Source organism: Mobula birostris, chromosome 19 (assembly GCF_030028105.1).
Source record: "Mobula birostris isolate sMobBir1 chromosome 19, sMobBir1.hap1, whole genome shotgun sequence".
Lineage (NCBI taxonomy): Eukaryota > Metazoa > Chordata > Chondrichthyes > Myliobatiformes > Myliobatidae > Mobula > Mobula birostris.
In genome coordinates this window covers 54,238,298-54,264,215 of record NC_092388.1, presented here as the reverse complement: position 1 = coordinate 54,264,215, position 25,918 = coordinate 54,238,298, and the positions used below count along the sequence as shown (strand labels likewise).

Sequence of the window (25,918 nt, the reverse complement as noted above, 5' to 3'; positions counted from 1 at the left end):
TTAGCATCCCTCCCAAACATATTTTGTTCTTAACAAATAAACATAATGTGCTGGTTTCCTTCGGAATCTATAACCTTCAGCTGTTTGCTTTTTTTTTAAAGCCAAAAATTTTGTACCTATGACTGCTAAAACAAATTGAAACAAATCTGATTTCATTTGAAGCAGTATATTAAGAAGCACTTCTTTTGGAGGTGTGGGATGGGATTTCACAAATTGGCAGTCCTGACACAGAATGTCACTTATAGGAAGCAAGGTTCTGGAATGCAGAATATTTCATCCATTCAAATTAGCAAATGAAAATTAATGCCCCTGTTATTTCACCTGCAATCAGAACAGATAATTCAACAACAGGGATTGTATTGTCAAAATGGGGAATGTAAATTCAAGACTTCCTGTTTTTCATCAACTCGATAGACAGAAGTTCTGCAGAACCCAGTGGAAGTTGACTTCTACTCAACTCCAATCTTAAACAATGTCTGCTGTATGACTGCAATGCCCCTTGCACACCAATCATCACCAGTCTAAATGAAGCAATTAAGATCAAAGCTATGATCAGTTTTGTTCTTGAACTGGGTTGAGAATAAGTAGGTTTTGCATTTCAGCTTGACAGTCTGCAGAGAGGTGCAGTTGTTGATTTTTTACTGACATCCTAATGTACATTAGGCTACTCCTTCCTTATTGCGATCAATTGAGGAGTCAAGTTGAGACATCAGGATAATAACCAATGATTTATTGTCCACAATGAATCTTCAAAATCATTGCAATGTGAGACAACAGTTACAAACAGTAAACAAGGGAAGTTAGAATTCACAAGAAAGCAACAAACATACCCTGTTGTTTAAAATATTATTTATAAGCATGCATACTTTACTTAATTTTACATGGTTTTTAATGGAGCATGTTACTTACAAAGAAGGAGAAGCCTTCAAAGGTGGGTGTTTCTGGCGTGCTTTGGCTATATATGGAACTGCGCCTCTGTATACTGGTAGCTTTGTGCAGATTGCCAGTGGATGGGGTCAGGTCTTCTTTATCAAATGGACTGCAAATACACAAGGGAAAAAACAACATCATTACAAGCGCCTGCTTGATAGCAAAATAGATTCCTCCCCCCCACCCCCCACCACCACCCGCAGGAGCAAACATGGCAGCTCCAGCATGAATACAAAATTGAGCAGGAGAGAAGAAGAAGAGTCTGCAGTAGATTTTCTGTAGGTGTCAATAATTGGACCACTGTTATTATAATACATCTCCTTCTTTGGCTGTCCATCGATTTTCGATGATGACTGAGGCTTGGGGAAGGTTGTATGGATGACCGGCAGTTGCCCATGCTGCAAGTATCCCCTCTCCATGCCACCGATTTTGTCCAAGGGAAGGACACTAGGACCTATACAGCGTGGCACCAGTGTCATCGCAGAGCAGCGTGTGGTTAAGTGCCTTGCACAACACGCTGCCTCAGCTGAGACTCAAACTAGTGACCTTCAGATCACTAGACCGACGCCTTAACCACTTGGCCACGCACTATACATTCTAATACATATACTAGACTTGGATACACTGGGCACAACTTCAGAAAAAACAACCCTGCTATGTCTTTCTAAGTGAGAGACGTATAGTAAACAGTGAGGAGGACAGAGATGGACTACAAGGGAGCAAAGGAAAGTTGGTGGAATGGCCAGACAGGTGTGAGATAAAACTCAAAACACAACAGTGCGAAGTGACATCTTTTGTTAGAAAGAATGAGGAGAAACAAAATAACATACAGGGTTTAATTCTAAAGGTGTGGGTGAACCCCCATGAATAAAGCCATTAGCAGCAAAATAACGTTGGATCTTTCTTAAAACCGGTCTGGACGTAAATGAAGCATTATGTCCCATTATGGGCATGAAATTTCAGAAAGCTTATGAAGGCTTTTGAAAGAGAAATGAAATGATTCAGTAAAATAGTCTGGTGATATGGGACCAATTTGGTGGATAGACCAGTGACAAGAGCAGTTTGCAGGGTGGGTGGGGGGTGGAGGGATTCAATGGAAATATACAGCATCCTGAATTATCCTAGACAGAGTAAATAAAGTGTAATAGTGACACTTCTTACTGGCATAAACCTATAATGTATGGATTTAAAGGGATTGCCAAATGCATTGGAAGAGTATTTATGATCTGAATGGGTGGTGAAGACAAGTTCAGTTGTTGCTTTCTAGAAAAGTAATAGATAAGGTATTATAGAAATAATATTTGCTAGTCTGCAATAAGACAGCAGGGTATCTGGAGCTTAAAAACCTGGCAGAGGCTTCATGAACCTCTCAGCCTTTTTTCTCTTGTAATGACTGTGTGATTCTATATCTCATGCTGCTGTAGGTCAGAATTCCAGTGCATGTTCAGTACATGACCTTAGAGAGAAAGCAGGGCCCCCTTTGGCATCTAGTCAGCATCACACAAAGACCTGCAATCTACTTTCAATTTGAGAACAACAGACACTCAAGACATGTTCTTATGGGTTTTACTAGGTAGGGTCCCTGTGATTCACAGCTAAGCTGTGCATGTAGTGTCAAAACCTGTACTTTGTCGCTTCACTCTGCAATCCTCATGCTTCACTCCACTGCTAGATTTCAGACTAATTTCATCGAAACATATAGTGAAATGTGTCATTTGCATGAACAACCAGCACACCTGATGATGTGCTGGGGGCAGCCCGCAAGTGTCACCACACATTTCAGTGCCAGCAATTAACATTGTTTATTATTAGTAGCACCCTTAGAATAAGAATAATTCTCAAAATGTATTTTAGCAAAATTTCCACTGATTAAAGCAACGGACATGGGTGTACTTTATGATGTGAAAAAGATCTAATGAAATATTGATGTTACAGATATGTTTGAAAAATGAAGGTTGTGAAACAGGAATGCCCAGTGCTTTGTTTTTGGCACTGCAGATCCTGATTTACTTCCAATTATGATGCCATTTTTTAGTAAAACCCGCGCTACTCAACAACGTGTATAGCCAAGGAGCTCAGAAACACGACAGAAAGGACGCAGCCTAGAAGACCAGCACGCCTTCAGGGTGGCGGATTTTCGTGGCTCTGGAGGCGGGCAGATTCAAGGCCGGTGCCGCCACCTGGTGCATTGTGGGAGTACACGGAAGATCATAAGCAGTGAGCTGGCTGCTGGCTGTGTGCCCAGAGACCCGGGTTCTTCGGGCACAGAGCTCGGAAACAACGACGCAACAGACTTTTAACACCATAAATCAGCCAGTTGTTTGTTATGTCTCCCCTCTCGCTGTGAAACGGAGACAATTCCTTTTCCCTTACTAGGGAAGGAGAGAGCCTGTGGTATGTCGAATCACCGGATGAATGAGTAGTCTTTGGGGTACCTCAGGTCTGTGTCTTTATTGATGCTTTGCTGCATGCTTGAGTGCTGGGTGGGGGGTGCCAATGTTTTGCTGCTGCTTATGCGTGGGATGGGGGAGCTGGGAGGGGGCTTCGGGGTTCTAACATTTAACTGTCATTCATTCTTTGGGGCACTCCTGCGTTTGTGTGGATGGTTGTGAAGAAAAAGAATTTCATGATTTTTATTGTATACATTTCTCTGACATTAAATTGAACCTATTGAACTATTGAAATTTACGGAATAATAGAGGTCAACATCCATTACTTACTACCACGTCACCTCCAGGTTTAGCTTCACAGTTCCAAGGTCATTGATGTCGACGGCAACCATTTGAGGTTGGGCTGTGAATAGGTCTTTTGTTTCACAAGTGACACTGCCGACCAGGAGATGAGTTGCCAGACCCTTCAATTCTGACACCTAGAGTGATGGAGAGAGAGAGAGATTAAATGGAGAAAATGTGTCATTCTGGTGGTGTGATTCTCAGTTAATAGATGCATGTGGTTTTACCAATGTAATAACAGCTCCATGATCTTTGTTTGCAGTCCTAGTCTGTAGTGTCTTTGTCCTTAAAGGTTCCTGTTTAGTGAGCACAAACTCTATCTGCTGCTGCCATTTGCCAAGTGTACAGCAGGTGAAAGCTAACCTACCCCAAAGGTCACATCAAACGGAAGTCCAGAATGTTCATTATCCACATTTTCCCTTTCACTAGTGAGTCCCCACCAGCAATTTCTCCAACACCGCAAACACCTGGGTGCAAAATTGAATGCAACATAATCTGCTTCTTGACCTCACAGGTCAGTAGTTCTAAGTGCAAAATCATTAGTAATGTTATTTTTTAATCTTTGCATGAAAGAATTGCAGTGAATTTTAAATACTTGCTGAGTTCAACGATGTCCAAAAACCTGTGTTTAAAGAATAATTTAATTTCAAGCATTTTGCACCCTGAAGCTACTTTGAAATGTAAACCAGGCAACAAAAGCAAGCAATCTACAATATCACTATTCTTGATCAGCACTGAGATAAGAAATCGATTAAACAACAGTGAGTGGCATTGGTTTAAGAGAAGAAATTCATCAAAGCAACAAAATCAACCAGCAGCCAAGGAGAACTTTCCTGTTGAACTGAGCAGCAGACCAGGGCCTGGGCCACGGTCACTAACACTAATAGCTTATCTTTACAATACAGTATTAGCCTTAATTGAGAGTTTGTAACTTCAACTTTCTCAGCCAGATGCATCATTGAGAAATGAGTCAAGTGAGCATCAACTGAATGAATAGTGATAAAAAAGATACTGGATTCCTGAAAGCGATCATGTTGAATTTACTACAAACAGCTTGACATGAAACAGAGACATCCTTCTAAGGAATTCTGAATGCTCCATTGATGCAATTTCAATCTGATAGCTTAAAAAACAATTACTTCAGCTGCTGGATTTCTGCTGTGACTGATAAGACCAAAGAGCTTGTAGTTAAATTCATTTAACTGCTCTCCCTTTTCTCCAGTGTCAGCATCAAGCCTTTCTTTTAAATTTACAGAAGTAGTTGGGACCAACAGCCCAAAAGGGCTATCCAGTAACTTCATTGATAAATGTCAGGGTAAATTCTGCTGGGAGAAATTTGCAGTAGCGTATTTCTCCAAAGCTATGTCATTTCTCAGAGCCAGTTCCAATTCAGAAACGTTTCTGAAAGATAATTGTCTCAGAAGAAATGAAAGGCATGAGGGCATTTAATGATCCAAGGAGTGTACAATTAGATGGTGAGCAAAATGCAAGGAAAGGGATTACGTTATAGACACACAAAGATTTAAGATGAAGCTACAATGTTTGCACAGACTGAAAAACAAAATCAGAATGCCACAGGTACTCCTCTGTTTTTGTGGGATCACTTTTCACTTTGTTCAAAAGTATAGATGCATCGCATTTAAAAACAGTGCTGGAAACAGGAAAACCTTCCTGGCTGGATCTGTAAATCATCCAGGCATGGTGAAGTCTTTATCACACGGACCAGGTGGAATGCACCTGCGTGTTCTGAAGGAAGTAGCTGTGGAGATTGCGGAGGCATTAGCGATGATCTTTCAAAAGTCGATAGATTCTGGCATGGTTCCGGAGGACTGGAAGATTGCAAAGGTCACTCCGCTATTTAAGAAGGGGGCAAGGAAGCAAAAAGGAAATTATAGACCTGTTGGCTTGACATCAGTGGTTGGGAAGTTGTTGGAGTTGATTGTCAAGGATGAGGTTACAGAGTACCTGGAGGCATATGACAAGATAGGCAGAACTCAGCATGGATTCCTCAAAGGAAAATCCTGCCTGACAAACTTATTACAATTTTTTGAGGAAATTACCAATAGACTAGACAAGGGAGATGCAGTGGATGTTGTATATTTGGATTTTCAGAAGGCCTTTGACAAGGTGCCACACATGAGACTGCTTAAAAAGGTAAGAGCCCATGGAATTACGGGAAAGTTACATACGTGGATAGAGTGTTGGCTGATTGGCAGGAAACAGAGAGTGGGAATAAAGGGATCCTATTCTGGTTGGCTGCCGGTTACCAGTGGTGTTCCACAGGGATCAGTGTTGGGGCCGCTTCTTTTTACATTGTACATCAACGATTTGGATTATGGAATAGATGGCTTTGTGGCTAAGTTTGCTGATGATACGAAGATAGGTGGAGGGGCCAGTAGTGCTGAGGAAATGGAGAGTCTGCAGAGAGACTTGGATAGATTGGAAGAATGGGCAAAGAAGTAGCAAATGAAATACAATGTTGGAAAGTGTATGGTTATGCACTTTGGCAGAAGAAATAAATGGGCAGACTATTATTTAAATGGGGAAAGAATTCAAAGTTCTGAGATGCAATGGGACTTGGGAATCCTCGTACAGGATTCCCTTAAAGTTAACCTCCAGGTTGAGTCAGTTGTGAAGAAGGTGAATGCAATGTTGGCATTCATTTCTAGAGGAATAGAGTATAGGAGCAGGGATGTGATGTTAAGGCTCTATAAGGCACTGGTGAGACCTCACTTGGAGTACTGTGGGCAGTTTTGGTCTCCTTATTTAAGAAAGGATGTGCTGACATTGGAGAGGATACAGAGAAGATTCACTAGAATGATTCTGGGAATGAGAGGGTTAACATATGAGGAATGTTTGTCCGCTCTTGGACTGTATTCCTTGGAGTTTAGAAGAATGAGGGGAGACCTCATAGAAACATTTCGAATGTTGAAAGGCATGGACAGAGTGGATGTGGCAAAGTTGCTTCCCATGATGGGGGAGTCTGGTACGAGAGGGCATGACTTAAGGATTGAAGGGCACCCATTCAGAACAGAAATGCGAAGAAATTTTTTTAGTCAGAAGGTGGTGAATCTATGGAATTTGTTGCCATGGGCAGCAGTGGAGGCCAAGTCATTGGGTGTATTTAAGGCAGAGATTGATAGGTATCTGAGTAGCCAGGGCATCAAAGGTTATGGTGAGAAGGCGGGGGAGTGGGACTAAATAGGATAAAATGGATCAGCTCATGATAAAATGGTGGAGCAGACTCGATGGGCCGAATGGCCAACTTCTGCTCCTTTGTCTTATGGTCTTATGGTCTTTTATTGGAAGTCAAACAGAGAATGCAAACATCAGAACAGGGGTAGGTTGAGCTGTGAAATTAAGTGGACTGAAAAGGGAGATGAATGGCATTGGCCGAAAACCAGATCCAAGATCCAGCATATGTTGTTGAAGTAGGAAAGTATGAAAAACTTGCAAGAAGTTAACGTAGCAAAATGACACAGAAGTTTAGTTAACTCCAATGTCAATCCAAGAATTCTGCCCCTGACCCACTGAATGGTCTGATCAGGTGCAGGCTGTACCTAAAGTATTACCATTTACATTCTTTACTGCTGCTGTGCTGCTGAGTGCCACCTTCAGTTTCTGTTTCATTTTAAAGAACTACGACCATTTTTGCATGACCGCAGTGGCTTGAGAGAAAAACCTTCAACACATTCAGTTCAACAGCATTTGCAAACCACAGCATCCTGTGACTAGACCTTCTGACCAAAGGACACACATAACCGACCTTCAGAAATGGCAAGTAATATAATGTCTTTGAAAAGCACAGTAGTTTCTGAATTACTCCAACGTTTATAGTCAGCTGTTCATGTACCTTAATTGAGAATAATTCATTAATCAGAGGCAAGAAGATCATTTCTTCTCCATCCCAGCTTTGCCGGTCATTGATTTCTATTCTGCCTTTTAATTTCCACCTTTGACGACCATAACGCATAAAGATCTTTGTAAAGATAAAACAAATCAGTTAGCATGCACAGGAACATCGCTAATTATATTTCAGAATTTAGGAAATGACTTATTCTGTTCTCAAACCACCAGTTTCATTAACAGGAATGATTATTCTGAATAGGAACATTACTCAGACTTACAGAACAACAAGTTACTGAAAATGTGTAGCAAAAGGTGTGAAGCATGTTCATTTTTACTATTATTAGGTTGAACTAACCCATTATCAACTCAATGAGGATCAAGGTTCCTCTCAACAATTGAACTGCTATTGTCTCACTTGTGTGGCTAAAGCTAAGATACAAACCACTTACCTCATATTGATCGCCAGGACAAAGGCGGGCAAAACCGGCTAAACCTGTGAAGTTCAAGGTAGATCAAGACAATGTTAGAACTTCCAGCCTGCATAGAATCCATTTCAAAACCTCGCACTTTAAGCAGCTGAGGTGAGCCTTGGAACTTCAGCTTGGGATATCAACTCTATTTCACTGTTAGTGAAGGGGCAACTCCCTGAACTCCGACTATCAGGCCAATGGGATTTTATTAAATTATTAAAGAAGGCCAGGTGTCTTTCAGGTGAGAGAGAGATGTACAGAGTACTTCAATGTGTCAGTCTCATTGAGCAGCATCAGGAACCTGTCACATCCAATATGAAGAACATGGATGCAAGAAGCCAGAGCCCTCTCTACTTCTGCTTGTGAGGGCAACAGGTCCTCAGTTTGGTTTCAGCCAGAGGCTGAGACCTGCAGCAGTGTGACACTGAATGTCAGCAGGCAGGCGCAATGTGAACCACGGCAGTGCAGTTCAGAGGTGGGGTTTCTACCGCAGTTCCATAACCGGGAGGTCACCAGTTAATTTTTTCAAAAAGAATCACCAGTTAATTTTTTCAAACAGCCATTTTCAAGTTACTACAAAAATAGCAAGTGGGTTTTAAACAAGAAATTCTCGCAATACTAAACCTATTACTTGAACATAAAAAAAAGAGCATTCAAGAGCAGAGGGGGATGGGGAATGGATAGTGAGGTTGTTACAGAGAAAAAAATTCTGGGAAATCCATCTGTGAAATCTACTCAAATCTATGTCAATGAACTAAAAAGGCAAAATCCTGCAGATTCTGAAAATCTACAGTAAAAACAGAAAATTGCTGGGAACCCTTAGCAGGTCAGTCAGCATCTGTGGAAAGAAGAACAGAGCTCATGCTTTTGGTCAGTCAACATTCTGTGTGATCTGTTGAGTGTTTCTGCCACTTCATTAATGTTCGATATTAATGAATGTTAACATTCTTGACATCGGAGATAACTTCGTGGCTATGATATTCGTTGCGATAGTTCTTTGTAGGTGATACAACTTCAAAATACAAGCACAAGATTTTCTATTTTGGATTACATGCTAGAATTTCTACTTCATTTCCCATCAGGCTGTGATGCATTAAGAGTGCACGTAAAATTATCCTTTACTCTACCAACAAACATAACACATACCAGCTTTCTTCTGTGAATACTTGCCTTTCATCTTAATGTGAAATTCTCCAAGCAGATTTCCAATCTCCACCTCCAGCGAGCACAGGGCCTGAGAGAAAAAGAAATTATTGTCAGTTCCATATGTATTAGATGTATATGTTACAATACAGAAGACTAGTGCAAATTATTAGATATGTTAGTGTTGTTTAATGAGATACCTTCTCTTGCCTGTTCAAGATTTCATGAATAATAGTTATTACTTTTGTTTTGGAAAAGGAACTCCTACTTGAGAGCAATTCATGAAACGTATAGAGTGGATGTGGAGAGGATGTTTCCTGTGGTGGGAGAGTCTAACACCAGAGGAGACAGGGGCATCCTTTTAGAACAGGATGAGGAAGAATTTCTTTAGTCAGAGAGTGGTGAATCTGTGGAATACATTGCCACAGGCAGCTGTGGAGGTCAAGTCTTGATGTATATTCAAGCAGTGGTTGATAGATTCCTGATTGATCAGGACATGAACAGATATGGGAAGAAGGTAGGAGATTGGGGCTGAGAGGCAAAATGAATCAGCCATGATGAAATGGTGGAGCAGACTTGATGGGCCAAATGGCCTAGTTCTGCTTCTATATCTTATGGTCTTATGGACTTATTTTCACAGGTGCTACACATGAGGCTACTTAACAAGATAAGAGCGCATGGAATTACGGGAAAGTTACATACGTGGATAGAGCGTTGGCTGATTGGCAGGAAACAGAGAGTGGGAATAAAGGGATCCTATTCTGGTTGGCTGCCGGTTACCAGTGGTGTTCCACAGGGGTCCGTGTTGGGGCCGCTTCTTTTTACATTGTACATCAACGATTTGGATTATGGAATACATGGCTAAGTTTGCTGACGATACAAAGACAGGTGGAGGGGCCGGTAGTGCTGAGGAAACGGAGAGTCTGCAGAGAGACTTGGATAGATTGGAAGAATGGGCGGAGAAGTGGCAAATGAAGTACAATGTTGGAAATTGCATGGTTATGCACTTTGGCAGAAAAAATAAATGGGCAGACTATTATTTAAATGGGGAAAGAATTCAAAGTTCTGAGATGCAATGGGACTTGGGAGTCCTCATACAGGATACCCTTAAAGTTAACCTCCAGGTTGAGTCAGTTGTGAAGAAGGTGAATGCAATGTTGGCATTCATTTCTAGAGGAATAGGGTATAGGAGCAGGGATGTGATGTTGAGGCTCTATAAGGCGCTGGTAAGACCTCACTTGGAGTACTGTGGGCAGTTTTGGTCTCCTTATTTAAGAAAGGATATGCTGACGTTGGAGAGGGTACAGAGAAGATTCATTAGAATGATTCTGCGAATGAGAGGGTTATCATATGAGGAACATTTGTCCGCTCTTGGACTGTATTCCTTGGAGTTTAGAAGAATGAGGGGAGACCTCATAGAAACATTTTGAATGTTGAAAGGCATGGACAGAGTGGATGTGGCAAAGTTGTTTCCCATGATGGGGGAGTCTAGTATGAGAGGGCATGACTTAAGGATTGAAGAGCGCCCATTCAGAACAGAAATGCAAAGAAATTTTTTTAGTCAGAGGGTGGTGAATCTATGGAATTTGTTGCCACGGGCAGCAGTGGAGGCCAAGTCATTGGGTGTATTTAAGGCAGAGATTGATAGGTATCTGAGTAGCCAGGGCATCAAAGGTTATGGTGAGAAGGTGGGGGAGTGGGACTAAATGGGAGAAGGGATCAGCTCATGATAAAATGGTGGAGCAGACTCGATGGGCCGAATGGCCGACTTCTGCTCCTTTGTCTTATGGTCTTATGGTCTTATGGAAAGGGGAAAGAATGTGCAAGGAATCCAATGGCTACTGATAATTTCAACTTCAGTATGAAATGCATTGCGGATTGCTCTACAGAATAAACCACAGACTTCCTCCTTTAAAGTCTCAGTTTGGGATCTGATGCTAGTTTTGTCATTTGATAATTATTTATGTATCAATATCCTTCCACTGTGAAGTATTTTGCTACTGGCCTGTGGGCAAGGAGAGTAGTCCTTGCTCAATGTTCCAACAATCACAACAATGTGACAATGATAAAAGAATCGAGATGTTGCATTATTACAGTTCAAAACTCTCTAGTCTGGCATCCTTGAGACCTGACCAGTGCAGGGCTACAGAAATTGCCCCATTTCATCTTTCTCTAGGTAGAACTGTTGGTTTAACACTATTCTTTTAGATGTTCACTAGGTCATATGAAGATTCTGCGAAGTGTCCGTAACTTAAAGTTTATGTACATTTGAAAAATTGCCAGCTGAGATTGCAAGATTTCGCAGGGAAGTCAATTAGCTGCAGATTAGTACAGACCTTAATAATTTTAGATCTTAGTTAGAATTAATTAGTACAGATCTGTGCAACGTATTGAAAATGTGCCAGATGGTGGGAGTTATCAAACTACGAAATGCTAGACTAGAGATTTTCAATATGTAAGGGTGACTTGATTGATTACTAATAAAATGCGGTTCCTTAAGTTTGTTATAGCCGGGGGTGTTGTTATGTTTTGTAACTCAAAACATAAAATCTAACTGAAAGCAAAAACGTGGAATCAGGATGTAACTCATGAATGTTCATTTTTACTTTAGCGAGGTGCGCACTTATGATGTGGTGGCGTGATGACATATGCCATTCACGTGCTTTTACATATAACTGTGACAAAAAACCAAGTTATCAGAAGATTGATGCTCATGAGAGAGAGATAAGTGAGACAATGGAGAAACATCCAAAAAGCTAATAAGAGAGAAGAGAGAGATTAACGAGAAAGAAACACATTTCAGAATATTGACAGACCGGTTGCTTTGAACCTGAACTGTTTGAAGTTTGATGGACAGGCGATACCCCAGCTTAGGGATAAAAAGAACAGGTTTGCTAAGGCACGACACACACCAAGAGATCACGAGATAACGAGACCCTGGAAGAGCGGTGTGCCCCCACAAGTTGGTGGGAGTTTGGAGGTCTAATCGAGGGAACCGACCATAGACGCACAGGGTGAAAAGGTTACGATCGGTGGGAACCTGGTGTGTGTGTCCGCCCTTGCATGGGTGCTGGGTTCACCGCGGAAGAACGGTCGTATCCGGAACGGAGGAGTCACAGTCGGTGACCACAGAAGACATAAAAAAGGGTCCGCCCGAAAGCTAACTGCGAAGAACATCAAAGGTCTGTTTGAATCAAAATTTGCATTCTCGCTCTCTCTCTCCAACGGCACAACAGCGATTATTGCGAACTGTACTAAGCTGAACTGAACTCTGCGTTACTTGAGACTGATCATTTTACCCCTAGACTGCAAAAGAGCTTGATTGATTCCTATTGCCCTAGTTCTGTGCGCATGAGTGCTTTATCATTGCTAACCTGTTGCATTTACATCCTTACGATTAGAGTACTGTGTTACTTATTTCTTTAATAAAACTTCATTAGTTTCTGTTAAACCAGACTCTAACTAAGTGGTCTATTTCTGCTGGTTTGGCAACCCAGTTACGGGGTACGTAGCATAAGCCATAATGACTTATTTGAACAACAAAGAATGCTTAATCAAACAATATATTTACAATATTACTCAAGTTTTTACTGAAATATTAAGTACTCAATGCTCTATAGACACCCACAGCATAGTAAATGTTAAATTGTCCCATTTGGGCCTAAAAATTTAATTGCAGTGGATGCTCTCCTACTTTTGTGAGATAACATCTTTCCTGACAAGGGCAATCACTTTGCTTGGCAGGTGAGGCTTGTGATGTGAAACAATTTCAGGTTCTGAGGCTTCCCCCATGGTGGTTGGAGAAGTTGACTATGGGACTGCAGAGGTGGTTTTGATAGCTCTAGCCATCTTTCTTCTCTAACAATTGACTCTGCTCTCCTCAGCTGATTGATGCTTTGTCTCCAGATGATATCAGATGCAATCTCCATTGTTGTAGGTGAGTTGTTCAGTTCTGTCCTTATTCTTTCCAGTATCCACTTTAGATCATAGATCATTAGACATAAGAGCAGAATTAGGCCATTCAGTCAATCAAGTCTGCTCTGACATTACATCATCGCTGAGTTATTATCCCTCTCAACCCCATTCACCTGCCCTCTCCCCATAACCTTTGACGCGTTCATTAATCAAGGACCTGTCAACCTCTGTCTTAAATATACCCGATGAAATGGCCTGCACAATCTTCTGTGGTAATGAATTCCACAGATTCACCACCCTCTGGTTACGGATCTTTTTCCTCATCTCTGTTCTAAATGGATGACCCTCTATTCTGAGCCTGCGCCTTCTGGTTTTAATCCTAGACTTTCCCACCATAGGAAACCTCCTAGCCACATCCACTCCACTTAGGCCTTTCAATGTCCAAGTACAGGCCCAGAGCCATCAAACATTCCGTGTATGTTAACCCTTTCATTCCTGGAATCATTCTCGTGAACCTTCTCTGGACCCTCTCCAATGCCAGAAAATCATTTCTTAGGTAAAGGGCCCAAAACTGCTCACAATACTCCAAGTGTGGTCTGACCAATGCCTTATAAAGCCTCAGCATTACATCTTTGTTTTTATATTCTAGTCCTCTCAAAATGAATGGTAACATTGCATTTGCCTTCCTTACCACTGATTCAATCTACAAGTAAACCAAACAATGGTGTGACCACAGTAAGTGATGCTTGGTTTAAAGAATTCACACCTGTTGCATCATGCTCTGATCCCATAATCCTCTAATCTTTTTAATACTGTCTTGGGATTTTGGAGATGTTCCTTTTCATCCTTGCCCATAACAATGATGTCATCCAGGTATCACTGAGTGCCCGGGAAGCCTTGCAGCACCTTGTCCATAGCTTTTGCCAGAGTGCAGGTGCAAGCGCTATTCCAAAAATAAACTTATTTTGTGAGTTTGTGAGTGTTTATGGTGAAAAACACTTTGGACTCTTCTTCCAACTCCATCTATAGGTAGGTAGCTAAGTCTTGCTGAAGTGTTTTCCTCCAGCAAGGTTTGCAAAGATATCCTCTATCCTAGGCAGAGGGGATTGATCTACTTTCAGTACTGGGTTGATGGCGACCTTAAAGTCACCACACATGTTGACAGACCCATTACTGGGACCATTGGCATTTCCCATGGGCTACACTTACCTTTGAAAGAATTCCTTCAGCCTCAATATGATCGATCACTGGCTTCTTTATCATGGATGGTATGAAGAACCTGATAGGTTTTGTAAGTTGTGGCATTTTTATTTAACATTATCTTACCCTTGATATGCTTGAATTCTCAAATGCCATCCATGAACACTGCTGTGGCCTCATCCAGTATCTTTCTTTATCACTTTCAGTTGACTCTTTGCCATGCAAACTGTGGATGTATCAGCCAGTCACGACCCCACTATGCTGACCTTCCTGTTTTTACCACATACAAGCCCAATGTGGCTTGTTGGTTGTTGTGTCTCACTGTTACAATGTCATTCCCACAGGAGTTATGCTGTTTTCTGGTATAATTTCTTAGTTGGATATCTGTAAGGTTCAGTCCAGTATATTTAAAGCACTGTACATTATTCAGTTTCAATGGTTCAGTGGAATAGCTAAGTAAAGGTCAACAATATAAAAATAGCCATTCGAAGTTATTCACAAGTCTTCAACTTCAAACAATGGCCTTATATATTCTGAACTCTATACTACTGCCGTTGGCAATCCTTTACTCAGAAAATGTTAGACCAATTAGCTTCAACTCTTACCCCACTACACTTAACCACTCAGCAATACACACCATTCTTCCTCTCTTCATCTTTCCAAGAACTTTTGCACTATTGCCTAGTCTAACTTATTCTCTCCTTGGCTTTGACAATCACAGAAATGCTTACTCTTCTCACTCCTTTGGATTCTACAATCCATAAGCTTCCTAAAAACCAACTTAATCATTGCAAATTATGAAGAAGAATCTCATTGATTAATTCACCAGTATGGATGAGGCTGAACTGCATCAGTTACAGAGAGAAAACTAAAGGAACTCAGTAGCAAACACGAGGAAATCTGCAGATGCTGGAATTTCAAGCAACACACGTCAAAGTTGCTGGTGAGCACAGCAGGCCAGGCAGCATCTCTAGGAAGAGGTACAGTCGAAATTTCAGGCCAAGACCCGTCCTGACGAAGGGTCTCGACCCGAAACATCGACTGGACCTCTTTCTAGAGATGCTGCCTGGCCTGCTGCATTCACCAGCAACTTTTATGTGTGTTAGTAGGAACTCAGTAGGTCAGGGAGCATTTATAGAGCAAAGTGGACAGTCAAAGTTTCAAGTCTAGACCCTTTATTTGGCTGAATTAGTTGTTTGCAAGTTTGCTTCTGCAGTCAATTGTGACATTATGTGTCTTTCCCCTATTTCCTTAGTCTATTTTTTTCTTCTTTTCCATTGTAAGTCTGTATTCAGGCAACTGAAATGCATTGTGTCTCCCCTCTTTTTTGTAAAATGATGCCAAAATCATCCCAATTTCATCTTGTATAAGTATTCACCTTTGTCCATACACTTTTCCTGATTCTTTGCATTATGGGTACATCATGTATTCTTCTCAATGGAGAAGACAGGTAATTGGGATTGAGGTGGATAATAAATCAGCCATGATCAAATGGTGGAGCAGACTCAAAGGGCTGAATGGCCTAATTCTGTTCCTATGTCTTATGGTCTTTTGGAGCAAAGTGAAAATTGGAGGAACTCAACAGTTAGGCACCACATGGAAGTAGAGGAATGGTTGAGATCCTGTACTGCATATCTCCATTCCTCTCAGTGGACTCATTCCTACGGTTAACACTTTGCTCCCAACAAACTTTCTCATATGATTATTTTCATAAAACATAAGAATGGGAGGAGAGCCAAATCCTCTCTCCAGCTGCAAAGCCTGGCTTCTTGACCCAAGAAAGTAGGCTTGGCAGGAGAAAGGATTTGACTGAATGATAAATTTCAAAGACTGAATGGTCTTCATCTTTGCTCAATCTCAGTTTTAAAACTGACAAATGCCATAGGATCAGCAACCTCTTTGCACTCAAATTCATATAATAACAGGGAGGTAAACACTGCTTCCTTATCTCTGTTTTTACGTGAAAGCTTTTACATAATCTTCAGTGACAGTATGTCAAGTTTTTCTGATGACACTTACAGATTCAACTAATGATCTTCTATCTAGCCCATTTAATCAGGAATTTCTTACTAGTGGAAGCACTTCATCACCTACCCTGTTATCTCTCCAAAGGATCTGAAATGTTTCAACATGATCACTCCTCATTCTTCTAAACTCCAAAGAACATACACTATATTTCTATATCTTGCAAATCTGTTCTAGATGTTTGAGTTAAGGTTCTTAACTATTTTAAGTTTCAGATTATTAAAACGTTACCAAAAAAGGAGAGACATCCAATATTGTTTAAGCTGTAGTTACATTTCTGCTTTTCTTGCTTGCTTAAATAGCTCAGATAGTGGCTTCCATCATTAATACCCCAAGGAGTCCATTGGAACCATTTGTCAGCCCCTATCCGCAATGCCATGCTAAAAATGCCTCCATAAGTCTTATAATATACATCCTCATGAAATGTCATGTCCCTTTGTTGTTTGTGTCTAAAGCCTGATGATCATTTTTGAGGTTGCCAAAATGATGAGGGTCTAAACCTAAGTTGTTAGTTCAACTGAAGGGTGATCACTTGGTCAGTATCTCCTACCTGACTAAGTTACACTTGTTTTGCGTTCTTGCTAAGCAAATTATTGACGCTGACACGTACTGCATTTTTCAGTCCTCCTGCAAATCCAAAAGCTGATTCTATTAAAGCAAAGACCATACCTCTGTGTTTTCCTTGTAACTCCTGTTTATTTCTGTCAGACTTTCTCGGGCACCTTTAGAAGAAGGCGACATTTCAAAGGCCTGTTTCATTTTGGAGGCTCCATCTCGGAGTCTTTTCTGGATGCAAAACGTCTCATACAACTCATCCACCTGCAAGCGGAGGATACAAAAACAGGCTGATTAACTGAAGTTTCATGAGCTAACTTTTTTAAAACCAGGAAAATAATTGAGAATTATGGTGGATTTTTAATTGCAGGCAGGGAAACTATTAATCCCTTATCTCCTTATTCCATCTATTCAGGAAATCAATTTCAAGTTGTTCAGTACTTTTAATTCATTGATTGCAGAGAGTGAAAAATCATGGTCATTGCTCCCAATATCCACTATCTCCCAAATACTTCATTGGAACAATCTGAAACTTGGATAAACCTGAAAAGGAATCCACTTTCACCCACCTTACATCAGAAAATGGTTACTTTATACAAAGTAGCAAAGAAGCCTGAGTTAGGGAGCATAAGCTGTCAGGAGATGTTGGTCAAACTAGGGTTGTTTTCTCTAGGGCATCAGAAACTGAGGGGAGACCTGATAGAAGTTTACGTAATTACAGGAGGCCTAGATAAGTTAATTGTACTCTATCCAGGGTAGGAATGTCCAATACTTTAGGTTGATACGGCAAAGTTCAAAGGAGATGTGCATGGCAAGTTTGTTTTCGTTACATAGAGAATGATGGGCTGTCCGACATGCGTTGCCAGGGGTGGAGGTGGAGGTAGCTATGATAAAGGCATTTAAGAGGCTCCTCATGTGTGAATATGTGGAGAATGGATCATGTGCTTATAGAAGGAATCAGTTTAATTAGGTGCCATTAGCTTAATGCATCTGTCACAACATTGTGGGCAGAATGGCCCTGTTCTGTGTTCCATGTTCTAAACATTTCTTGCTGTGCTATAGAAACATAGAAATCTACAGCACACTACAGGCCCTTTGGCCAAACATGTAACCTACTCTAGAAACTGCCTAGAATTTCCCTACCACATAGCCCTCTATTTTTCTAAGTTCCATGTACCTATCTAAGAGTCTCTTAAAAGACCCTATCGTATCCGCCTCTACCACCTTCACTGACAGAGCATTCCGCATACCCACCATTCCCTTGCCTCTGACATCCCCCTTGTACCTACTTCCAAGCACCTTAAAACTATGCCCCTTTGTGTTAGCCATTTCAGCCCTGGGAAAAGGCCTCTGGCCATCCACACGATCGATGTCTCTCATCATCTCATACACCTCTATCAGGTCACCTCTCATCCTCCGTCACTCTGAGGAGAAAAGGCCAAGTTCACAACTATTCTCATAAGGCATGCTCCCCAATCCAGGCAACATCCCTGCAGCTGTTCTCTGCACTCTCTCTATAGTATCCACATCCTTCCTGCAGTGAGGTGACCAGAACTGAGCACAGTCATCTGGTCATGCTGAGTCATTCAAAATGTTGCATCTAGTGGAGGGGATAGGAGTCTGAATTTTGTCTCTGAGAAGCACCCTGTCTGCAGGCCACCCTTCTTGTTTTTACTCCTGCCTGCACGTGTTTTCATGGTTTTTGAGTGATAGAGATCAAACAAGAGCACTTGGGTTATCGCCCTCATGTATGCTTGGCTACAGTATACAAAGGCTAGCTTTCTATACAACTTCCATTTAGCTGCACAGCTTCAGAAAGCTGCATTGTAGAGAAAACCTCCAAAGAGTCTATGTGGAATGATACACATGACATAACCGGAAGTTAAGTACACCATGTTGGCAACCAAATAACCACTGATTATGGGGTGATACTGCTTATTAGTCCAATAAACTTGGAACCAGCTCAGGAAATAAAATAATGTGGAACTTAATTAGATCCTTTCATCAAAAAACTCTTTGAAAAGGAACTGTATAAATAGAGATTTTGTAAATAGTGTTTTAGAAACAATTTTTTTTAAAATCTAAGGTGTGCAAATATTGCAAAGTCTGACAATATGGTTGATAGTGGTCAGGGTAATTATAGAGTACATCTCTACTTTTTTGTTTTTATTTTTGAACTACTTATTTAATTTAACTACTCTCTCTCTCTCTCTCTCTCTCTCTGTGTATATATATATATATATGCATGTATCGAGAGTATCCTGAGTGGCTGCATTACTGACTGGTTCAGAAATTGCACCGTCTCGGATCGCAAGACCCTGCAACAGATAGTGAGGTCAGTTGAAGGGGTCATCGGGGTCTCTCTTCTCACCATTACAGACATTTACACCACACATTGCATCCGCAAAGCTAACAATAATGTGAAGGACCCCATGCACCCCTCACACAAACTCTTCTCTCTCCTGCCATCTGGCAAAAGGTACTGAAGCATTCGGGCTCTCACGACCAGACTGTGCAGCAGTTTCTTCCTCCAAGCCATCAGACCCTCAATACCCAGAGTCTAGTCTGACACCAACCTACACACACACACACACACACACACACACGCACGCACGCACACACACACACACACACACACACACACACACTATCTCTCTCAACTGAACACCACTCCACTCCCTTCGCAATTTTTGCTCATTTCTTTCTCAATTCCTGCTAAAACGGTGTTTACATTTACATTTACATTTACATTATTTATTATTATATTGTAATTTGTCCTTCACTGTGCCTATTGTCTTGTTTATTAATTATTGTATTGTCTTGCACTGTTTTGTGCACTTTATGTAGTCCCATGTAGGTCTGAAGTCTAGTGTAGTTTTATGTTGTTTTACGTAGTCTAGTGTAGTTTTGTGTTGTTTCAGGTAGTCTAGTGTAGTTTTGTGTTGTTTCAGGTAGTCTAGTGTAGTTTTGTGTTGTTTCATGTAGCACCATGGTCCTGGAGGATCTTGTTTTGTTTTTACTGTGTACTGTACCAGCAGTTATGGTTGAAATGACAATGAAAGCAACTTGACTTGATACTTATTTACTGTAATTTGCAATTTTTTCTCGATTATTATGTATTACATTGAACTACTGCTGCAAAGACAACAAACTTCACGTCATATGCCGGAGATGTTAACCTGATTCTAATTCTGATGTACAACACAGAATCAGGATATTCCCTCAATCTGTCCTCCCACTTTCTTCGCCTAACTCTTTCAGCATAACCTTTTATTCTCTCAATATTCTTCAAATTTTCGCCTAGCTTCCTCTACATTATTTGTTTCAACAATTGCCCATGGGAGTGATTCCCTTTGGTGACTGGGCCAAATTGAAAAGCGTCGGCAAAACAACAAACAGCAGAGGAAGATGGAGTTTTCCACTCAGAGCCAGTGGGGCCTGTAGCATTCTGCCTCAAATATGAAGCTCAGAAGGGAGGATGCCACATACAATTTAACTAGTAATTGGAGATAAGGAACATGCAGCATGATCGTCATGAAACAGGAATGTGGGACTAAGCATTAATGTTTTTTCAAACAGCCAGCAAAATGTGTATGGCAATTTAAGAACTTGTCCTGTAAATAACCATGAGGGAAGCTGATCGGTGGTGCAGTGGCATCAGCACCGGACTTCGACGTGAATGGTCCTGAGTTCAAATCCGGCTGGCCCCTTGCATGCTTTCCATTCGTGCTGGGTTGAGCGCCAAGCTAGCAACTCAGCCTCGTTAAAAAAAAACAGTGATACTGATGCGCCACAAGGTGTGAAAATGAACAAAAACAACCATAAGGGAATAGAAGTTGTTCCAGACTGCTTGAGGAACTGAGCAGGAGTTACACACTTCTCCACCAATGGCAGTGTATAGTGGGAGCCTCCGTTCATCCTCTTGAAGGTAACATTCTATTCTGCCAACTGAAAGTGAGCAAGAAACTTCAATAAGAGAAAAGGGAAGCCAAAATTCAAGCTACTTTAAAAAGTTCAAGTAAGCATTCAAACAGCTACCTTTACCTACATTATTGCTAAAAGTTATTTATGTCAAGTGCACATACAAAATGCTGGAGGAACTCAGCAGGTCAGGCAGCATCTATGGAAAAGAGTAAACAGTCGATGTTTCAGGTCGAGACCCTTTTTCAGGTAGAGGGAGGGGAAAGAGGCTTCTGGAAGGTGATAGGTGAAGCCAGGTGGGTGGGAAAGGTCAAGAGTTGGAGAAGAAAGAATCTGATAGGAAAGGAGAGTGGACAACAGGAGAAAGGGAAGGACAAGGGGACACAGGAGGAAGTAATAGGCAGGTGAGAAGAAGGTGAAAGGTCAGAGCAGGGAATAGATTGGGGGGGGGGGAGGGATTTGTTCACCAGAAGGAGAAATCAATATTCTTGCCATCTGATTGGACAGTACCCAGACGGGATATAAGGTATTGCTTCTCCACCCTGAGGGTGACACAGAGGAGGCCATGCATCAACATGTCAAAATAGGAGTGGAAAGTATTGCTTTTGCATTAAGTTGCTTCTATTTTTGTTGATGCCCAGATGCTCCAGTTTCTGCCCACATTGCAAACATTTTGTAAGCTAACTGGTCACTGTAAATTGCCCTAAATGAGTAAGTGAGTCATGCAATATGGGGGAATTTGACGGGGACGTTTGGGAGAATTAAATGGAATTAGTGTATATCGATGTAGATTCAATGGATCAAAGAGCCTGTTTCCATGCTGAATGCCTCTATGACTCAATTAAACCTTCTTTCACCTTACTCCATAAAAAGCCAGTAATCTAGTAACCTAATATTAACAACTAATTGTTAAACATTTCAATTTACATTGATAAATATGGACAGTCTATGACCACAGCAAGTAACGGTTGGAGGTACAAAACATGAACTCTATTTTTCAGATTTCCTCCTAGAGAGAACTACAACAGAATTCAAAGCATATGAAGAGTCTTGGTCTGAAACATCAACCGTTTACTCTTTTCCATTGATGCTACCTGGCCTGCTGAGTTCCTCCAGCATTTTGTGTGTGTAGCTTAGAGTTCAAAGCATGATTTAATGAAACAAAAAGATCAAATTAGTTTGGTCCTTTGCTTCAATTCATTATTTGCCGTCAAATTCACAGGCAGGTTTCCTACTCATTAACAAGTAAATCAAGGGTGATCGTATTATCTGAAATATGCCACTGGCATTCAATTTACTTGGGAGCTCTTTGGAGTTCCTGCCATTTGTCATCCAAGGTACATGAAGTCATGGAATAGATCTAGTTCATTTACCATTACACAGTTAACTGCACCTTAGTTTTAAATACTGACACTGTTCTCCAAATCAGAGCCTTGTATTATTAAAAAGAAATTAAAGTACAATAATATTGAATCTTCTCATTCAATATGATTTATATAGAGAAAGGAACAGAAATCTTGTTCTGAGTGCCAGCCCATCTCTTTTTATAAGGAAGTACTTTAAAGCTTTGCCATGAATTGGTTAATTTCAAGACACAAATCAACTGCTATCTGTCACTTGTAATTTCTGCCACCTGTTACACCATTTCCTCTTAGCCACAGCCTGTTTCCTGTCACTAATTCTACTAGGACACTTGTTCCTTTGGTTGGGTCTGTTGAGTACAGATATGACCAATGCGAATCTTGCCCAATGCATGCTGATGCCACATCCTCAGAGCAATACAGTTCCCAATTCATGAGGTCAGGAAAGGGTCACTGCAATTGTGGCAATCCAAGCTAGGTATTTTAATGAGTGCTGGAAATGCATTAAAAAATATTAGCACATTTGAGAAAAGTTTTAACCAGAGGAAATTAGTGCTGAAATAGAAACTGTACTTGGGAGTTGAGTAAGGAACTGCAACAAATCACAAGAGAAAAAACACAGGAACGTTATGGAGGGAGTAGATGACTGATCTTACTTGAGAATTACTTCCTTTCCATATCCTGTTTATCTTACTGCCTTACTCTGGTGTGAGGATGTGACTTCCTTTTGTTCATAAAGTATGTAAAGTAATGGCACTCCTGTCAGAGGTATAGAAAACCTCCCCATCCTCTTTCCCTTCCCACCCCCCCCACAACTTGGTGCATCTAACTACCATCAATAAACCTAAGCAGCTTTTGCTGGATACACTCTAATCAGTGTGGACATGGTGGAGGATTACAAGTACCTGGGGATACGAGTTGACAATAAACTGGACTGGTCAAAGAACACTGGGGCTGTCTACAAGAAGAGTCAGAGCCGTCTCTATTTCCTGAGGAGGCTGAGGTCTTTTAACATCTGCCGGACGATGTCGAGGATGTTCTACGGGTCTGTGGTGGCCAGTGCAATCATGTTTGCTGTTGGGTGCTGGGGCAGCAGGCTGAGGGTAGCGGACACCAACAGAATCAACAAACTCATTCGTAAGGCCAGTGATGTTATGGGGATGGAACTGGACTCTCTGACGGTGGTGTCTGGAAAGAGGATGCTGTCCAAATTGCATGCCATCTTGGACAATGTCTCCCATCCACTACATAATGTACTGGTTGGGCACAGGAGTACATTCAGCCAGAGCCTCGTTCCACTGAGATGCAACACAGAGTGTCATAGGAAGTCATTCCTGCTCGTGGCCATCAAACTTTACAACTCCTCCCTTGGAGGGTCAGACACCCTGAGCCAATAGGCTGGCCCTGGACTTATTTCCTGGCATAATTTACATATTACTATTTAACTATTTACGGTTTTATTACTATTTAATTATTTATGGTGCAACTGTAATGAAAACCAATTTTCCCCGGGATCAATAAAGTATGACTATGACTATGACTATAACTATGACTATGACTATCTCATTATAATCCTTCCCCTAAGGCTACTGCCATGCCAAATCTTTGCTCTCTGCAGAGTAGACATTTCCCACTTCTTAAAACAGGCAGAAAATCAAGAGCTAGCACGTAATATTTGCCCCACATCTTTATTTTTCAGATTTGGTGAAAGTGTCTTGACTAAAATTGCTTAGTTGTGTTATGTTTGTGATATTTATTTTGCACTTTAATTGTCTACCTGTGCTGCACTTTCTCTGTAACTGTAGTTGTAGCAATACTTTCACCATTCTGTTATTGCTTTTCCCTTTATACTATCTCAAAGTATGGAATAATCTGCATGGACGGCATGCAAAACTAAACTAGTTACCAATTACCAGTTTAACTGAAACATTTCCAGCAGAAGTAATATGTTATTACTAGCATTAAACAGATCTTTACCTCCCAGCCCACACCCACTCTCTGCATTCCGCAGGGATTGCTCCCTCTGCAAGTTCCCTCCCAGTACTTATTCCTGCAAGCAGCTGAAGTGCTACTCCTGCCCATTCATCTCCTCCCTCACCTCCATTCAGGGCCCCAGTCCTTCCAGGTGAGGCAATACTTCACCTGCGAACCTGCTGGGACCATCTATTTTGTCTAGTGCTCACGATGCAGCCTCCTCTACATTGGGTGAGATCTGCTGTAAATTGGAGAACTGCCTCATCGAGCACCTTCACTCTATCCACCAAAAGGGAGCTTCCTTTTAATTCCCATCCCCAGTCCTGTTCCAACATGTTGGCTCATCGCATCCTCTTGGGTCAAGATGAGTCCACCCTCAGGGTGGAAGAGCAAGTCTTACAATCTGCCTCGGTAGCCTCCAACCTGATGTCATGAATATTAATGCCTCCTTCCGGTAAAATATTTTTCCCTCCCCCTCCAGTCTTCCTCTATTCCCCACTCTGGCCTTTTACCTCTTCTCATCTGCCTATCACTTACCCCTCTTCCTTCCCTTTCTCCTATCATCCACTCCCCTCTCCTATCAGATCCCTTCTTCTCCAGCCCTTGACCTTTCCCACCCACCTGGCTTCACCTATGACTTTCCAGCTAGCCTCCTTCCCCTCTCCCCCACCTTTTCATTCTGGCGTCTTCCCCCTTCTGTTCCAGTCCTGAAGAAGGGTCTCAGCCCAAAACGTCGACTATTCTATTCATTTTCGTAGATGCTGCCTCACCTGCTGAGTTCATCCAGCATTTTGTGGGTATTTTTTTGGATTTCCAGCATCTACAGACTTCCTTGTGTGTAATATGTCCTTGAACCCTTCTATTGAATGTAACCATGAAACAAGCAGATTGTACCTATCTTAACTTTAACTAGCTTGCTAGTGGAGAGAACCTCTTGCTCTTATTACAGTTGAATTATTCTAAAACTGATACAATCTATCCTTATTCTTAGTTCAGACATTCAACACGTATTCTTGCTTCTGTCTCATCACCTCATTAATGTAACCTAATTAATAATACTGTGAAGGAAATGTTTTCCTGTTAGCCCGTCGTCTTTCAATCTGCATTGATTCTTTTTTCATTTGAATGAGAATTGTCTTCTTATTCCAAGATTGATTTAAGTTGAGCTGTGCCACTTTTGATATCTACCTTACTGATGTGGAACTCCAGTCTTCTCACGTATCTCTCTATAGCTTTGATTTGCTGCAAAGATAAGTCATATTATTAGATTCCACAACCAAACATAGAGAACTGAGCAGCAGATGAAATAATCTGTAGCATTGAAGCGAGAGCAGAAAATAGTTACTCAAAGAGTTGTGGGACATCAGAATGCTGTTTACTTCTCTCATTGGCATGGTTGTGTATAGGGTCCCAAAATTTAATTCGTTTAGCCAAGTTATGGTTGAAATACTCATCAGATTTTTTTAAAAAACCATGAACTTTAATGATTTTAACAAAATCTTCAAACACTTAACCCAAGGACATTTTAAACTACTAAACACAAGTACCTAAAGTTTTCATATTGTTTTAAATACCACATGCTATTATCATATCCCTCATTATTGGCATGTAACCTAATTGTAGACTGGGTATACCCTCTTGGCAGGAACATTACAGTCACAAACAGTTGATGTATGAAACAGAATCTCCTCCAGAGTTTCCCCTGAATGCTACTAGATATTAAAAACCACAGAGGAACACAGAGTGAACCCTCTGTCAATTAGGGTGACTGAGAGTATTGGCAACACTAACAGGTTTCCACATCCTTGGACAATAGTACTGGCTCTCTGCTTGCAAAGCCCCC

At 41.2% G+C, this 25,918-nt stretch overlaps 1 protein-coding gene across 2 annotated transcripts in view; it reads right to left on the bottom strand.

The window, feature by feature from the left end:
* Window positions 1–25,918, bottom strand: part of ripor2 (RHO family interacting cell polarization regulator 2) — an 86,395-nt gene that overhangs the window by 28,988 nt on the left and 31,489 nt on the right. For both annotated transcript variants that reach the window (XM_072283617.1, XM_072283620.1), the window contains exons 6-12: window positions 25,264–25,317; window positions 16,934–17,083; window positions 9,152–9,215; window positions 7,961–8,004; window positions 7,516–7,641; window positions 3,651–3,799; window positions 910–1,039 (exon numbers count right to left, since the gene is read on the bottom strand). In XM_072283617.1, the coding sequence (XP_072139718.1) occupies window positions 910–1,039; window positions 3,651–3,799; window positions 7,516–7,641; window positions 7,961–8,004; window positions 9,152–9,215; window positions 16,934–17,083; window positions 25,264–25,317 (717 nt within the window). The remainder of the gene's footprint in view (window positions 1–909; window positions 1,040–3,650; window positions 3,800–7,515; window positions 7,642–7,960; window positions 8,005–9,151; window positions 9,216–16,933; window positions 17,084–25,263; window positions 25,318–25,918) is intronic.